Source organism: Galeopterus variegatus, unplaced genomic scaffold (genome assembly GCF_000696425.1).
Source record: "Galeopterus variegatus unplaced genomic scaffold, G_variegatus-3.0.2 Scaffold638, whole genome shotgun sequence".
NCBI lineage: Eukaryota > Metazoa > Chordata > Mammalia > Dermoptera > Cynocephalidae > Galeopterus > Galeopterus variegatus.
Genome location: NW_007726749.1, coordinates 290,131 through 307,445, shown reverse-complemented (window position 1 = coordinate 307,445; position 17,315 = coordinate 290,131). Strand labels below are relative to the sequence as shown.

General features: G+C 55.2%; 1 protein-coding gene across 2 annotated transcripts in view; it reads left to right on the top strand.

Annotated features, from left to right (window-relative positions):
• The first annotated feature begins 1,492 nt into the window (after positions 1-1,492).
• Positions 1,493-17,315, top strand: part of SH2D3C (SH2 domain containing 3C) — a 44,185-nt gene continuing 28,362 nt past the window's right edge. Inside the window, exons 1-3 of one of the 2 annotated variants that reach the window (XM_008570852.1) lie at positions 1,493-1,677; positions 3,680-4,157; positions 14,292-14,331. In XM_008570852.1, the coding sequence (XP_008569074.1) occupies positions 1,641-1,677; positions 3,680-4,157; positions 14,292-14,331 (555 nt within the window). In that variant the 5' untranslated portion in view covers positions 1,493-1,640. Of the gene's footprint in view, positions 1,678-3,679; positions 4,158-6,199; positions 6,248-14,291; positions 14,332-17,315 lie in introns of those variants that run through there. The other variant, XM_008570853.1, reaches the window with a different exon arrangement.

Genomic DNA, 17,315 nt, shown 5'->3' with positions numbered 1-17,315 from the left:
GGGACAGTACCAGGATTTGCCTCACAGGTCTGTCATAAGGATTCAAATGGACAATCTGTGGAGGCTTCCAGCTTCATGACTGGCACATTGTCAGTGCCCAGTAGAAAGGCCTGGGGTTGGATACCCCTTTTCCAACGAAGTCCATGGCCCAGAACCCCCATCCTTTCATTTGAACTTTGAACACTGGTCCCATCCAGGCCTGTCTGTGAGCAGCAGCACCCTACTGCCATGGTGTCATGGGCCACGTCCCTTTTCCTCTCCAGGCCTTGGGTTTCCCTTCACCTCATCAAGAAGGTTCACCTAGGCCCTTTCCCTACCAAGGTCCATCATCTAGCTGCCAGGGGGTTGGGGAAGTCCGTGGGCTCTGCAGCTGGAAAAGCAGTTTCCAGTTCCAAGTGACTTGACTTTTGGGGCCGGTATTTTTACAGAAGCTGCAGGAAGGACCCCATCTAACCGCAGACTCCTTCTCTCACACTCCAGCTGCCAGCCCGGGGCCAGGATAAGAATGCCAAACCTCCACAAGCAGACTGCGTACCTCACACTTGTCCCCATTCCAGAAACTAGGTGACAGAGGCTTTAGAGGTGGAAAGAACTTGTTGGCAGCACACAGAGCTGCGATTTGAAGGCCCTGGTCTTGTGGCTCCCCTAAGCCCCGCAGCTGCTGACACCCTCTGCAGGTGTCCAGGACTGCTCATTGTAGGAGGTTGCATTTCCTCATCTCTGTCCTGCCCTCGTGAAGGTACACACACACGCACGCACGTACGCACACACACATGCACATAGGAAGTTTGTAGGGTGGAAAAGCACCAGCCTGTGGGTTAAGGCATCTGGAAGGACAGGTGAGTTGTAACCCTGTCTGTGCCACCAACCTGCTGTGTGACCTGGAGAAATCCCACTGTCTCTCTGTGCCTTGATTTCCAATGGGTGCACGAGACCGAATTATCATGTGTCCCTGCTAGTTCGAAAAGCAGCGACCATGCCTTGGCAGGCACCGATTCTGTTCCAGGCTCTGCACCAAGCACTGGACCCTGTGAGGAGGGAACTGCAAGCACCCCCTGCTCACAACGAGGAAACTGAGGCTCAGGGAGATGAGCTGCCTAGCCCAAGATCACACAGTAACAAAGTGGCCAGCCAAGAATTGAACTTGGGTGTGGGTGGCCACAGTGCTGTCCTGTCCACTGCTGCCATTCCATTGCTTGGGTACTGAAGCTTAGAATAAACTGCTCTGCACAGAGGCCTGACTCCCCTCGCCTTCCCAGCCCTCTGGCCAAACCCCCCTGACAGCTGTTGGCAGGTTCCCAGCGGCCCCCAGCCCGGTGGGCTCCGTTCCCAGAGCCTGCGGTTTGTTCCCCAGCCCTTCCAGGTCCCACAGGCTTGCGGTCTGCCCCCTGCCCTTGCTGCTGAGGCCAAGGAGGCAGCCCCCAGGGGCCAGGACTGGGGGAGGCCCCAGCCCCCGCCCCCTGCGGAGAGGGTGGGGAGGGTGGGGCTGTGGGAGTTTCACTGGTTTAAAAATACACAGAGGAAGCCAGTGAGAGGGTGAGAGAAAGGGGAAGGGGAGAGGGGGGGCACCTCAACCCCGATGTCCAGAGCCTCAAGCAGCCACTCGCCAGCTGGCCAAGGCCATTGCACGACTCACCAAGATGACGGAGGGGCCCAGGAAGGCCAGCAAGAAGTTCAGTGAGTGCGGGGGACCATCGCAGTCCTCTGTCCCTCTGGCTGTCCGTCTTGGCCTCTCTCTGCATCTGTTTCATCACGTCTTGTTTCTGTTTCTCTTTCTGTCCATCTCTGTCTCCCTCCAGAGGTCCCCACTTCTGTGTTTCCAGGTCGCCGTCTGTCCATCACTAGCCCCATGTCTCTCTCTGGCTCTCCATTTCTGTGCTCCTCTTGTCTCTGTGTCTTTGCCCATCTCTTTGTCTCCATCTCTCCCCACCTCCTCTCAGTCTCCCCAGTCCCCTGCATCTCTGGCTATCTGTGACTTTCGCACAGTCCACCCCCTGCCCCTGGACCTGGGTCCACATGGGATCTCAAGTTACTGAAGCTGGGAGGGATAGGGAGACATGGGATGCTGTCCCATGTTCCCACCAGCAGCGACACTGAGACCCAACACCCGGGTGGGGAAAGAGCCCAGAGCCACTGGAACTAGGCTCCTGGGTGAGGGGCCACACACACCCATTGCTCTGTTTCCCCAGGTCGGTCCCCTCCTGGTCCCAGTAAGCTTCTACTATCTCCTGATTCCTTTGAGCCAACAGCACCGGGGTGGGGAGTGGGTGATGCATAGGGCAAAGACTGTGGCTGCATCCCACAGATGGAAATACTGAGGCCAGAGACTTGCCTGAGATCGCACGGGCTATAGAGCTGGGCTCGATCCCCATCCCTGGACTCTGGGCCTCAGTTTCCCATCCCCCACTATCTCCAGACCCCCAGTGTCCAAGAGACAAACTGTGGTGCTGAGAAAGGAGGCAGCGGATGGTCCTCCCTCTGGCCGTGACTGTGTTTTCTGCCCCATGGTCAGCCGGCTAAGAGCAAGCAGCAGCACGTTCTGACAGCTCCCATTTCCTGGGAGGCAGAGGCTGAGGCCAAGTAGGGGTGGGCAGGCCTGGGAAGCAGGCCCTGGAGCGCTGACCTGCAGTCCAGAGCCCTGGGCTTTCATCCGGGCTCAGCCATGGCCTTGCTGTGTGACCCTGGGCAAGTCCCTTGCCTTCCCTGGGCCTTGGTTTCCTCTCTTGTCAAATGGGGGCATCCTACCTATATTCCAGCGTGGGCGTGAGGACCTGAGGAGGTAGACGATGCTGAGGAAGTGGAAAATGCCAGGGTTTTTCCTTTTTCCCCCTCTGGAGGCCCTAGGGAAGTCAGATGGTGGTGGCTGCCAGGAGGGACAGTCCCACAGCTGGGGGCAGGAAGGAGGGAACTCACATGCACCCCTGCGGAAACGAGGAGATGGTATCAGCGAGCACTGCGCTCAGGAACGTGGGCTCAGCTGACAGGAAGGAGCAACCACAGACGGTGGACCCCCAGGCTCTCAACACCCTCCTCATTTCACCCCCACCCGAGGTGCACGCGGGCTGGCTGGAACACCCCCTGCCTGCCCTGACACACGCAGGTGCAGCACATGCACGCGCACAGACACACAGACACACAGACACACTTCACCTACCAGCAATGTGACCTCAGACGATTCACTGCGCTGCTCTGAATCTTGATTTCCTCATCTGGAAAATGGGGGACTAAACTTGTGTCATTCAATGACTTGTGCTGAAGGTTCACACGGCATGTTTGACAAATGCAGAGGCATTTATTGTCATCATCCTCATCTTTGCTACTTCCTACTGAGGATATTCTGTGTGCCAGGCACCGTGAGAGGCATGTTATTTACACACTTTTATTCAATCCTTCCACTGCCCATAGGGGGTAGGTACTATTTTACCGATGTGGTGAATAAGGCTCAGAGAGGTCAAGTGACTTGCTTAAGGTCACACAGCTCGGAGTAGAAGAGAAGGGATTCAAGTCCAGGGCTATGGACGCCAAAGCTTCCATGTTATACCACTTCTGGGAGTGTGATAACGATTCCAGGGTGTGTCAGTGAAGCCCTCACTGAGTGAAACTGTGGGTATTTTTATTTGTTATTATTATTGCTGCCGGCATTGTCATTAACTCCTTTTCCTCCCCTCCCCCCCGCCAGAGTTCTTCAAGTTCAAGGGCTTTGGAAGTCTCTCCAACCTTCCTCGGTCCTTCACTCTGAGACGGTCCTCAGCCCCCATCAGTATCCGGTCTCATCTAAAGCCTGACTCCTTTGAGGCGACACAGGATGACATGGGGACAGTTCCCAAGAGTCCTCCAGCCTATGCCCGCTCCAGTGAAATGTACAGCCACATGGGCACTATGCCTCGCTCCAGCACCAAGAGGGCTCGGGACAAAAAGGCTGCCCAGGAGGCCCAGGAGGTAGGCCCTGAGTCCCACCTGGTTCCCCGAGGTCTTCCTGAACCCCCAGTCTTGGAGGCAGCTACGGAGATGGTGGTGGGGGCCAATGCCCCACTGGAAAACAGCCCAGCAGCAGGACCCAACCCTTCGGCAGTGGAGGTGAACCCCACACAAAAGCCTAAGGACTCTACGGCAGACATAGAGGAGGAGAGAGCTCCCCGGGATGTGCACCCAGAAAGGTAGGTGCCCACCAAGGGCAGGTGAGGGTGGCAATGCAGGGATGGTGTCTTCTGCCAGTACAGCCTAGGAGAGGACCCCCAACACACACATCTGAGTTAAAAAGAAAAAACCTATGCATTAACCAAATGCTTACTATAGACCAGGCATTGTGCTAAACCTTTCACTTGTAATTAATTCTCAAAAGAAAACTGGCAAGGAGATAATGTTATTACTTTTGTATGACAGATGAGGAAACTGAGATTCAGAGAGGGGTAGTCATCTGCCCCAGTCAGGCTGCACATCTTGCAATCACCAATCTATGATTTGAACTGAGACCCACCTGACTTCAAAGCCCCAGACAGCCTCTGGCATGCCCCCTCAGCTGCTCGTTGGGCCCTAAACCCAGTAACTGAATTCCTACCCTGGACCTCCTCACCTGAATCAGCACCTTTAATTCTGCTGGCCAACATCTCTCCACCTGGTCTAGAAAACCACTTGTCAACTTAACTTGGTTGTAGAGTGAGTTGAGTTCATGCAAAAATATAAGAATTATTTTCATTAGGTTTCAAAATGAATGTTATCTCACAGAAAACTCGGCAAGACTCTATTAGCCCTATTTACAGGGGTCACACAGAGCTGTGATTTGAGCAGGGACTTGCCTGCCTCCAGCGGCTGCATGCTCATCCACCACATGGCACCCACCACCTTCTAAACCCTAGGGCTATGTACTTCATGTTCCTGGGAGACCCTTCAACCCTAACCAAAAGAGTCCTCAGCTTTTCAATCCTCAGAGCTTTTGTCTAAACCACACCAGTCAGATGGGCCTGTTGAAATAAGGGGGGGAAAAGCCAGCTAGGCAAAAGTAACACTAGGGCCGATTCTGGGACCTTTCTTGAGTGGCTTTTCCCTGAAACACCACACACAGCCTCCGTGTGCTGAGCTGTGGTTGAGTCTAGACTCCTGTTCAATGGGGAGCAGGACCTTGTAAAGCTGCAGAGTGAATCCAGTCCAGACTCTGTGTCTTACTGGCTGCATGACCTTGGACAAGTCTGTTCCCCTCTCTGAGCCTGTTTCTTTTTCTTTCTTTCTTTTTTTTTTCTAAAAAGATAACCAGTAAGGGGATCTTAACCCTTGACTTGGTGTTGTCAGCACCACACTCAGCCAGTGAGCTAACCGGCCATCCCTATATGGGATCCGAACCCGTGGACTTGGTGTTATCAGCACCACACTCTCCCGAGTGAGCCACGGGCCGGCCTCGTGAGCCTCAGTTTCTCATCTGATGAATAGGCATAACGATGGCACCTACCTTGCAGGATGTGGTGAGGAGTTCAAGAATAACATAACTGTAAAATCTTAGCACAGTGCCTGACAGGCTGCAAACACTCAGTAAATGAGAACGCTATGTTTATTATTCTTTTTTTTTCTTTTCTTTATTTTTATTTTTATTTTTTATCGAGAGTGCTATGTTTATGATTAATAAAACTAATGCTTTTCCACCATTCCTGGCTGACCCAGGCTGTCTTCTCCTGCCATCCTCTCCTAAATTCGGCCTCACTGGGGCGTGGAGGAGCAAGGATCGTGTGGAGGGCAGAGGGCCTGAGAGGTCCTGGGGCGTACCGAGGCACCCCGAGGTTGGGAGCACTGGGAGCCTGGCCCCTCCCACCCCAGGAAGCTGAGCGCTCTCAGGGCGGGGCGCGGGCGTGCCTAGGGGCGTGGCCTGTCCAGGAGGCGCGGCGAACTGTAGAGGAAGCGGGGGTTGGAGCGGGGCGGGGTGAGGCAGAGGGGTGCGCTCGGGGGCGTGGCCTTCTCGGCGCGGGCGCGGGCAAATGGGGCGGGGCGGAGCGAGACAGGACTCGGGGGGCGAGTCCGAGGCAGGGAGTGTCCTGTCCTGTGGGAGGAGTAAGCGGTGGAGAGGGGCGGGCGGGGGCGTGTCCGGGGCGTGGTCTACAGGTCATGCTCCGCCCCTGGAGTCCTTCTCTGAAAGCTCCGAAGCTCGGTGGCTGAGAAAGGCGGGAGCCGCAGGGCTAACGAGGTCCCCGGGCTGCAAGCGGTGACCACGGGGAACGATGACTGCAGTGGGCCGAAGGTGTTCCGCGCTGGGGCCCCGGGGGTAAGTGACCGAGCTGGGCCGGGGAGGGTCAGCGCAGGGCCCGAGTGGTCTGAGTGGGAAACCTGTGCCCCTGGGGCAACTAAAAAACCTAGGTGTGGGTTTAGCTTCGGGGTATTTCTAAGCCAGCTTTTTTTGGGTGTACCTCTGTCCCCGCCCTGACCTGTGCAGGTCCAACATCTACTCATCTACTCCACAACAGCCTCAGGAGAGGGGTACTATTATCACCCCCATTTTATAGATGAAGAAAGAAAGGTTTGCTTGTCCAGTTGGACACAACTAGTGAAAGAACCAGGATTTAACACGACCTTCCTGGCCCATGCTCTTACGGCTGGCCAAGTCCTCTGAGAAAGGTGGTGTCTTGAGAAACTTTGAGAATGCCAAGTCCAGGACCCAGCACAAGCCTTCCTCCCCAGTGGGCAGAGGCCTGGTGGTCCTGGCAGTGCCTCTGGCATCAGGCTTGGCCTAGAGCTGATGGAGGAAATGGAGAGGCTTTGCCTCCCACTCTCATAATCTGAACTGTCCAGGGATCCTGAGGGGGTTGGGGTTAGCAGACCAGATGGAGCCACCTCCTGTTGCCCTGGGACCCAGTGTCCCACCTGCCCTCTAGGGACTGTTGTTCTTCTGGGAGTCCCTGAACCTCAGCCCTGTGCTCTGGAGTCAGGAGAGCAGCCTTGTCTGTGTGATCTCAGATGAGCCCTGCCCAGCTTGGGCCTTGGCCTCCCCAATAACCCAGATGGGCATGAGATGGTCTCTGAATGTCCATCCAGCTTGGGAGGAGGGCATTTGAGAATTGCTAGTGAGCAAGATGGGGGGTTGCCATTCCTGAGTATCCCGAGGGGGTTGTCCCAGGGAGCAGCCTAAGCTGGGGGAGATGGTATACGTCCCCCGCTGCCTGGGAAGCAGGGTGCACCTGGAGCAGGAGGAAGGAAGGGGAAGAGGTGAGGCTGCAGGAGTTTCCTGGTGCCCTGTTCCCTGCTGAGATCATGGGGACGGGAGGAAGGAGGGAGGAGGGGCCTTTAGATGCTGAAAAGGAGAGCACCGGCCTAGCCTGCCTTCCACCCCCACCCCCAAGGACCCTCAGCCTTCTGCAGGGAAATACCCTGGCACCGTCCCCTCCCTCTCAGTCCATATTAAAGAGGAGAAAGCAAAAGCATGGACAGGGGAGGGAGACCCGCAACATGCCTGACCCCACCCACACCCACACAGGAATTGTCAGATGGGGGTTCCACCAGAGGTGATCACAAGCGGGCACCTACCACACCAGCCCTGCGAAGTGGGAGCATCTCTTTGCTCCATTCTCCAGTAAGGAGATTGAGGCTCAGAGAGGGGAAGGGACTCTCCTGGGGTCCAGAGAGACTGAATGTTGGAGCCTAGATATGATCCCAGGACTGACCAACTCCCAAGCCCAAGCTCTGAACCACTAAGCCACATTCCAACCCCTGCCAGTAAAAATTTACCTTTATTTCAAATGACTTTCCATAATCCACTAGAAGGAAGGCTAGGAGTCCATTTTCCAGATGTTGAGGTTTTGGGAGGTTAATAACTTGCTCAAGATCACACAGTTAGTTGAGTTGGAATTTCATTCATTTTACTATTTACTGAGGTGCAGCTATGCTCTCGACACTGTTCTAGGCTCTGGGAGACAGCCGTGAGCTCAGCAGACAAAACCGCGGCCTTGTGGAGCCCCGATTCCAGTGCGGGGGAGACAGATGATAGACAAGATAGATGAGCTGTGTGGTCAAATGGAAGGCAGAAGAGCTATGGAGAAAATCTAAAATCAAGTTGGGGAATTGGTCTTGGGCAAAGGAGCGAGTGCCTGGTGATGGCAATTTAGGAAAGTTAGCTAGGAAAGATGTTTTGCTGAGCAAGTGATGTCTGAGCAAAGGAGATGAGGGAACAAATGCTCTTGCTCTCTGGGAGAGTGTCCAGGCCAAGGGAACAGCATCCTCGGTGTGTTTGAGGAACTGCAAAGACCAGAGATGGGGAGTGCAGGAGGCACGGCCAGAGAGGAAAGGGCTCGCATGGCGGTGCAGGGCCTGGCTTTGACTCCCAGCAACCTGGGCGCCGCCGCAGGCCCTGAGCAGAGGAGAGCCCAGCTCTGGCTTGTGCTTTAAGAGGCCCTCTCCTTTGAAGGGGCTCTGAGTGTGGGTCTGCTTCACTCCTTAGTGTCTCACCCAACTGTCCTTTGCCATCCACCCCTACTCCCAAGGGGGCTGTTTGAAGGAAACTGAGATTTGGAGAAGGTAGCAGTCTGTAGGAGAGCTGGGGGCACCCTGGGTTGCCCCTGCCCCAGCCCTGGTATCAGGCACTGAGAACAGGCCAGCACTGCCCCCCACCCCCCAACCACCAATTCCTTTTGGAATGTTGATTCTGGTCCAAGAATTCCCGACTCTCCCCAGAGTCCCACGACCCTCTTGGCCCTGCAGAATGACGTCAGCTGCTGGGCATCTGGTAGCGATTACCCACTGGGGGAGGGGGTCGTGGTGGGCCCAGCCTGTGCAGCCTCATCAGGCTCTGGGCGGCTGGTCCTTGTCTTCCAAAGAGGCCCAGCTGCTCCTGGCTCTCATTTCCTGTGGAGACTTTCTCACAGTCCCTGAGACCCCTTGACGCCTTGGGCTGTGGGAACTGGGCTGTCTCAGGAAGGATGGGCTGTCCCCCCTCCCCCAGTTGGAGCCACATCCCCCCAAAACCTCCAGGGGATCCTGTTTGCAGGCTGCTGGACCCATGTGGGGTGAGGGCTGTGGAGGACACAGTGGTTGAATACATCAGCAGCTCGGAGACCCACTGACTGTTCGACAGTGAGCAAGTCCCTTCCCCTCTCTGAGCCTCAGTTTCCCCATCTGTAAATTGGGGACAATGACAGCACCTGGCTTACGGGGTCATTGGAGGACTGGGTGAGATGGCAGGCAGAGCACTTTTCTTGGAATTTGCCCAAGGAAGTGCCAGCAAACAGGAGCTGCTCCGCTATAGAGGAGGAAACTGAGGCCCAGTGAGAGGGGCTTGCCCAGGCCCACAGCTTCCTACCTCCCGGCCACGGGCCCTCTCAAGAGCCCCAGAGGGTCTTCTCTCTGTCCACTCCACCCCATTTCCTCTTCCTGACATTGGCCGTGGGCTCCTGGCCTGACTGAAGTATTATTTTTCTTTGTCCCCCCTCCCCAGTTTCTCCCCATCTCTACCCAGGAGTGGCTCCCAATTTCTGGGGGAGCCTGTCCCATGTAAGGAACAGAACAGAGAATTTGATATCGGGTCAACCAGGTTCTAGTCTGAGCAGCTGTGCGCACTGGGTTAGGTTACAGGCTTCATTCCCCCCCCCCACCATAAGGTGGGGCTTCGAGATCACAGACGTTCACTCAGCACTCGGTAAATGCCCGGCCGTGCTGCTCTTCTCCAGCAGGCTTTGAGTCTCAGTTAGCAGCTCTCAGGGCTCAGAATCCTCTGCTCTGCCCAGGGAAGCATGGCCTGTTCTGCCCTCCCCTGCTGGACAGCTCAGCCCAGGCAGGGAGGCTGAGGGCGCAGGATGTGGAGAAGGTGCAGGATGACTTGGCACAACGGGGGCCCATCTTTTAGGGGGTGGGTCTGGGCAGGGGCTAAAGGCAAGAGCCTTCCCAGCAAGGAATCCCACAGGCCCTATAGCTGGGTGTCCCGGGAGAGATGGGGCTTTCCATCCAGCTCTCTTTGCCCAGGGCCTTTAAGGACTAAGTGTGGAGCAGGCAGATGCCTGTTGCTTCTCTGCCACGGAGAAGTGAGATTGGACTAAAGAAAGGAAAGAAACGGCCGCCGGGAGGGGCAGGGTGGGAGTCTCCACGGGCGGTGGCTGGAGCAACCCCACAGGGGTGAGGGAAACTTGCACGCTCCTTCTCATGGCCCCTCTGAGGAGACAGATATAACAAGCCCATTTCACAGATGAGGAAGCTGAGCCTTCGAGAGTGGAGGGCAAGGAGTGGGAGTGGGGGTGGGTGAAAGCTGAGAAGCAGGCAGCAGAGGTTGGGAAAGTCTCCACCGACCAGACTCCAAGGCCCTAGGGAACAAACTGGGGACAGAGAGGGCAGTCCTCTGCAGAGGGCAAGGCCACCCCTGGTGAAGGAAGGCCAGGGTGGGGGCAGGACTGCAGCCTCTCCCCAGCACTGCTCCTATGGGATCCCTGGGGGAAGCTCACCCTTCCTTCTGGCCCAGAATGGAGGCCCTGAAGGTAAAGTTCAGATTTAAACATGCACTGGGGAAATAAAGGATAATAGGGCTTAATTACTGCTCATTAATCCAATTAATTAAGCTAATGTATGCAATAAGTGGTATTGGTTATCAGAACACATCAGTTAATACAGGCAATTAAAGGGATTGGTTATTTAAATAATTAATGTGGCTGATTAATGGGACTGATTTAGCTCAATTGTCTCTATTATTTATTAATTGATTTCACCACTAATATTAGAGGGGAAGTGTCTTTTAAGTCCATAAAATAAGGAATAAATAAAGTAATGAATGGAGCTGAGTTCTTACAAATGGATGCTTTGATTCCTGGACTTGATTATTACGATGAGAGGGAAAGTGTTCTAGAAATCTCCAAGCAAAGTGAGATTGAAGGCTAAGTAGGAATTACCCCGACCTGCGGTGAGGGAGAGAGGACATTCCAGGTACGGGGGAGCATCATATGCAAAGGCCCTGAGGCCGGAGGAGCAGAGCTTGTTGGAGGAAGGGCAGGGGAGAGAGGAAGGATGACTAGTAGAGGACTAGACTTTGTCCTCGGGGCTGCAGGGAGCTTCTGTGACATTCATTCATTCAAAGAAAATGTTTCTTGGGTGCCTATTGGGTGCCCGGTACGAGTGCTTGCCCTGGGGAGGAGAGAGGCTTGCGTGAGGTGGAAGGTGTGGCGGGTCAGATGAAGGCCTGGGACAAGCAGGCAGGGGAGGGCGGCGGAGTGTTGGGAAGGTCACACTTTCAGAGGCCGTGGCCAGGGAAGGCCCCCGCTGAGAAGGGGACATTTTAGCGAAGAGCTGAAGGAGGGCAAGGAGGGGACCCAGGAGCCATCTGAAGGAAACGTATTCCACGCAGAGGGAACAGAACATGCCAGACCCTGGGGGGCGCGTGCGGGGGGCAGCGGGCACGAAGCCCCGCTGGGCTGAGGCTGCACCCGAGGGGAGCAGGCTGTGGGACGCGGGTCGGGAGGAGGGCAGGAGCCGGTCAGTGCAAGGCTGCTGGGGGAACTGGGCTCTCACTGTGAGTGCAAATGGGGGCCCACCCATGGGTTGAAGCAGATGAAAGCCATGATCTGACCTTCATTTTAACAGGACTGCTGTGGCTGCTGGGCTTGGGGAGGAGAACAGGTCGCAGGGGTCACATATGGGGTCAGGGAAGCCAGTGGCAAGGGGGAGGCAATAGTCCAGGCGAGAGATGGCAGCGGATCGTAAGTGGACATGTTGACATTACGTCTTGAAAATCCCGAAGTGTTGTAGAGTTGCCTGGTGAGGCGATGGGGTTGAAGTGTGGCCCCAGGCTCTCAGCTTCCTGGACCTGGGCCTTTGCCCTGAGCCCCTCCCCGCTGACTCTGGCCACCCCACCCAGGCCTGATTCCTGGTGCAGGCACCCCCATCCCAAGGCTCTGCCCCAGCCCCAGAGCCTGAGGGGAAGCGGATAGGAAGCAGGAGGAAGCTCTGGGTCGATCTCAGTGTCCTGGCCAATCTGTTCCCAGCAGTGGGAGGATTTCCGGGCCTGAATGGCCGGAAACGTTGGGATGGGACACCTCACCCGGGAAGAGCGGGTGGAGGTGGGCAGGGGGAGGGGTCCCTACTCCACCTCACTCCACTGCTGCTGGACAGACAGAGCCCAAATGGCTTTGGAAGCCTCCTGTTGCCGGGCTGCAGCTAGAGGGACTATGGTTAGAGGTTAGGAGGGACTTTCTAGGAAATTTTAGCAATAATGAAGCTCAGAATCTTAGAACAGGAAGAGCTGTCAGACAACTTCTCAGTGAGGAGCCCCTGGCCTCAGGGGCTGTGGGGAACCCACATTTTTTTTTTTTTTTTTAGTTCAACTTTCTTTTGTTTTAACTACTAGGCTCCTGTATTTGAGGAAACACTTCCCCCTTGTTTGCTCTCCCTTTCCCATTTGCAGATGGGAAGATTGAGGCCTTTCCTAGCAGGAGAACCAGTAGCCAGCCTGATAACATTAGTAACGAAGATCGTGGCTAATACTGGTTGTTTACTGTTCATGCATTCCTTAAGGCAGTATTTCTTGAGTTCCTGGTGTGTGCCAGGTGCTGTGCTGGGGACTGGGGCTCAACGGTCAATGTGACAAGTCACCGTCCTTATTATCTGATGGAGGCATCAGATAATTAACAGTCACCAGATGAATGTAAAGTGGTCATTTCAGGCAGGGATGGGAAAAAATAGAGGAAAATAAAGCAGGGTTGGAGACAAAGAGTGAAGGACAAGGGGCTATTTAGGTGGAGTGGTCAGGGAAGGCTTCTCTGTGGAGGTGACATTGAGCAGAGCCCTGAATAAAGCTGGGTAAGCCGCAGGAAGATCTGAGGGGGAGCATTCTAGGCAGAGAGAACCGTGAGTGCAAAGGCCCTGGGGCAGGAATGAGTGGGCAAGTAGGGCAATGTCGCTGGGGCAGGAGGGACAGAACGAGCTAGGGACACATGTTGGAGGGTTGGCCAGTTGGGCAGTTGGGCACTACCAGACCACATAGAGGCTTATGGGGTGGGGAATGTATGACCTAGCTTATGCCTGGTTTTCTGGCATAATAATGGCACCTCTTTACTCTCATAAGAGAAGAGAAGCTCTGGTTTGGATGATAAATTTCATGGCCATGGATGGGAGTTTAGATTTTGTTCTTTCAGAGATGGGAGCCCTGGAGGGCCGGGTGGTGCACAGGTGCCGTGGCCTGCTCAGGCTGTAACCTTAGGCACTGTCTGGTGGCGGAAGCTGACCAGGGATGTGCAGGTGGACCCAGGGAGCCTGAGAGACGGCTGCTGTGCGCTCCACAGGAGAGATGAGGGTGGCCCAGCCTGGGCGGGGTGGACACACAGACAGAAGTGGTCAGGATCAGTTCGGAAAGCAGAGCAGCAGGATTTCCTAATGGGTTGGGTGCAGAGTGCGAGCCAAAGAGGAGGCACAGAGGACCACAAGGGTTTTGGCCAAAGCAGCAGGCAGGATGAAGCTGACATCAACTGAGATGGGAGGATGACGTGGGGAGCAGGGCACGGGCCGGAGGATGGACAGGTTCGAGAAGGCTTCAGACATCCCAGGGGAACTGTCAGGAGACAGGCGGGTTATGAGTCTGGCTGAAGGGGAAGTTCAGGCTGCATCAGATTAGGGATGGTCTCTAAGGCCATGGACTGGGGGAAGTGGCTCACAGCGACCCTCACCAGGAAGGATGACATTTGTTTGGCACCCTGGGAAAGCAGCCACCTCTGGCCTCTGGCCTTTCCAGGCTCCATCCCAGCCACCCTGAAGGCAGAGGGAATCAATTCTGTGGCCTGCTGTCACCAGCAGTGGCTCTGCAGTGTGCTGGGCAGCTGCCGAGTGCTTCACCATGCACTACGGCGAGAGTGGAAGGTGGGAGAGGAAGCAGAGCCCCAGCTTCGGCCCCTCTAATGTTTAGAACCAGGGATGATGGGGGTACTGGGTGCAGTGGGGGAGGCAGGGAGAAAGAGAAAGGAGGAGAAAACCAGGGGAGCGTGGCATCCTGAGCCAGGTGAAAGTGACTGAGGAAGAGTCCCTGTGTTAACCGTGTAATGTTCATTACTCCCTGAGTCCTTCCAACAACTCGATTAGGCAGAGGCTGTTATTATCCCTGATTTGCAGATAGGAAGCCCAGGCTCAGAGAGGTGAAGGGACTCACCCAGGGTTGCAGAGCTGGACAGTGGAGGAGCAGCCAGGCCAGCAGACTCCAGCAGGTGCTGTCAGCTGCAGTGCCCCCTCCTGCCTTCAGGATGAGTCATCTGGGGCTCCGAGGGCCAGGTGCTGGCCCCAGGCAGGTGTGCAGAGACTGGCAGCCAGGGAGCCAAGCAGGGCTGGGGACACTCACCTCTCTTCTCTCCTTCCAGGTCTGCTGGAGAGGTGGAGGCTGGCGGGGACTACGTGAAGGTAGGAGGGGCTGGGCTGGGGGTTGGTCGGGGACGCTGGAGGGCTCAGAGCCTGGTCCCTAAAGAGCAAAGCCCTTTTTTGACCCTTGTTAGGAGCCAGACCTCATTTTCTGTTTCTAGGAGGAGCGGGTATAGGGAAGGAGGCAGTGCTGGGGGCTGGTTTCACACTCAGTGTCTTCTTCCCAGGCCTGTCATCATTCTTTTCTGGGCCCAAACTCGGGGCATCTCAATGTTTATTACCCCAGACGCCACCCACCTGCCTGCTGGACGGGGCCCAAGGGTGTCTCTGTGCAAAGGCTGCAGCGCTCCTGTCCCACCCAGTCTTTGAGTATCTACCATGTGCTGGTGTTGGGAGGTGGGAGCGGGAAAGGATGACTCAGTTCTTCATCATGGATAATGGGCACAGCTCACACTTAGCAAGAGCTTAATTTGTCCTGGGCACTGGGAATGTCAAAAACTCAGTTTTGAAATAATATGATAATAATAATACTAACATTTTGAGTGCCTACTGTGTGCGGCCCCTGTGCTGGCTACTGGGCACTGGAGGGGTGTTCTTTACATGAATGAGGTCTTTGACCTCTTCCTTCATCACTGGGCAGTGAAGGCCTTCTTGTGCCCATTTACAGATGGGACACTTGAAGCCCAGAGAAGTGCAGTGACTTGCCCACAGTCACACAGCTATTACAGGCAGAGCTGGGATTGCACCCCAAGTTCGATGCCAGGACTATAGAAAAAGCACTTGGCCTCCCACCACCAGGAGCATCCCTGCCCCGCCCAGCCAGGTCCCTGTTGAGTGTTGAGCATACAAAGGAGGGCCAGGAGCCCCAGGCCCTGCATTCAAAGGGCTCCTGGTCCATGTGGGGACCGGGGCAGAATCACACAATGGTTTGGACTTGTGTTTTGTGATCCATCAGATCCAAATTCTAGTCCCAGATTTGCCACTTACTTGCCACTGACTTTTGGTGTGTGCGTTACCTCTCTGAGCCTCAGTGTTCACCTATGTAAAATGGGGGTGATAGTGGGCCTCCAACCTGGGGTCGCTATGGGCTCAGTGAGCCCATGCCCATGAGCAGGGGATCTGAGCCTGGAACAAGCCAGGCTGGCCTGGCTCCTGACCCCAGGGACCTTCCATCACCCCAAGATGCTACCCGTGAAATTCTGTGTAAGCGACCAGTAATGAGGCAGCAGGAGAGGTGCTCCAACTGTTGCCCTCGCCATCACCAGGGGGCTTGAGAGCAGGTCACTTTCAGCTGCAGGTCTGGGAAGGGGGAGATGGAGGGGTCCTTCCTGGAGGAGGAGGCATTGAAGCCAGACCATTGCAGTTGACCAGGAACATTCACCAACATCTCTCTCCCTGAATGAAAAGCTGGAAAGGAGACAAAGATAAGCAGAGATGGGCTGGAAAGTGGTCCAGGCAGAGGCAAGAGTAACGCCAAAGTCTGACAGCAAACTGGGCAACCCCAAGAAGCACAGCCCAGGGCTGCAGCAGCTATGGCTGAAGCTGCTTCTGGAATCCAGGCCGCAGCTCATCTTCTAGAACCTTTGTACCACAGGGGGAGGAGGGCCACGGGGAGAACTAGTGCCAAAGCTGGTGGGTGGAACACACAGGGGGTGTATCTCAGCACCCCACAAATCCCAGCTGCCTAGCCAGGCAGTGAAATGCTGTGAGGGTTGTTAGCTCTATGTTTTTTCTTTAGTTTATGGGGTTTTAAAAATGCACGGGTTTTGTTTTGTTTTGTTTTGTTTTGGGGAGGTTTGTTTGTTGGTTGGTTTGTTTTTAACATTTCAAAAGAAATAATACCTGCTCATTGGAACTCGTTAAACAGTCTCCCAAAGGATAAAGCCAACAGAATGTTAGTTTTAGTTTCAGTGCTCAGATGAGGATTGGAATCAATAGTCAGATTCCAAAAGTCCATTCCTGCCTTGAACATCTTTGAAGAGTGATCTTCCAGAACTCCAGAGTCCTCAAACTCCAGAGTTCTTAGAATCCTTTGATTCTAAGGAAAAAATGTTTGAATTCCAAGATCGTAAAATTCCAGGTTCCGTGCCCAGAGCTTCAGATGTATGTACAGAAAACAAATAACTGAGGTCCAGAGAGGCGGACTCTCCTACCTGAGGTCACACAGCCTGTCAGAAGGATTTGGACCTCAGGCCTGACTAATGCAGCATTAGCAACACCTTTGCATTGAAGAGCTATGATTCTAGGACAAAAAGCCCATATTCTAAAGCACTAAACTTGAAAATAATAGCATGCGTTTATCAAGCACTTACTTTATGCCTGCAACTTATATGCATCAGCTCAGCCAATACTCATCAGCACAGGTATTCGCTGCGTTTTCCAGATGCGTTTTCCACAGGAGTAAGTCGGGGCTCGCAGAGGAGGGGCTGGTGGTGGTGGGCGCAAGAGAAGAGGCCCGGAGCTGAACCCAGGTTGACCCTCTATCCGTAGAGCTTTACTGGCTCTCTGAACCCCCAGAGTCTGTCAGCCGAACATCCCGCGATTCCCAGCAGAGTCTGATTCCAAATCAGAAACGAGAAATCTTGGACTCTGGGAGATTTCCTGAGGCCACAAAGGATTTGGTCAAACACATACAGGGATTTTTCCAGCTTTAGATACGATTTAATTCAAAGTCCCTGCGGGCTCCCGGTCGGTGAGGGGTACAGCGAGTGGGAGAGGCAGAAATCCCCCTCGCCGGCCCAGGGGTCCCCACCCCATCCCTCTGCCTCCGTGACGCCCCCCTTTGCAAGTCCTCCGCTTCACGCCCCCTGCTCCAGGCAGCCCGAGCGCGCGGGACTGGAGCGCGGGGGCCGAGGGGCTGGGAGCTGGGGGCGGGCGGAGGAGGAACAATGGCCCCCTCCCCTCCCCGGCCGGCTGGAGGGTGGGGTCTCCCCGCCCCGCCTCCCCGCTCCTCCCCCGACAAGGCGATGAGGTAATCGCGCCGCCGAGAGGCACGCGCAGCCGGTGCCCAGCCTGGTCTGTCCCCG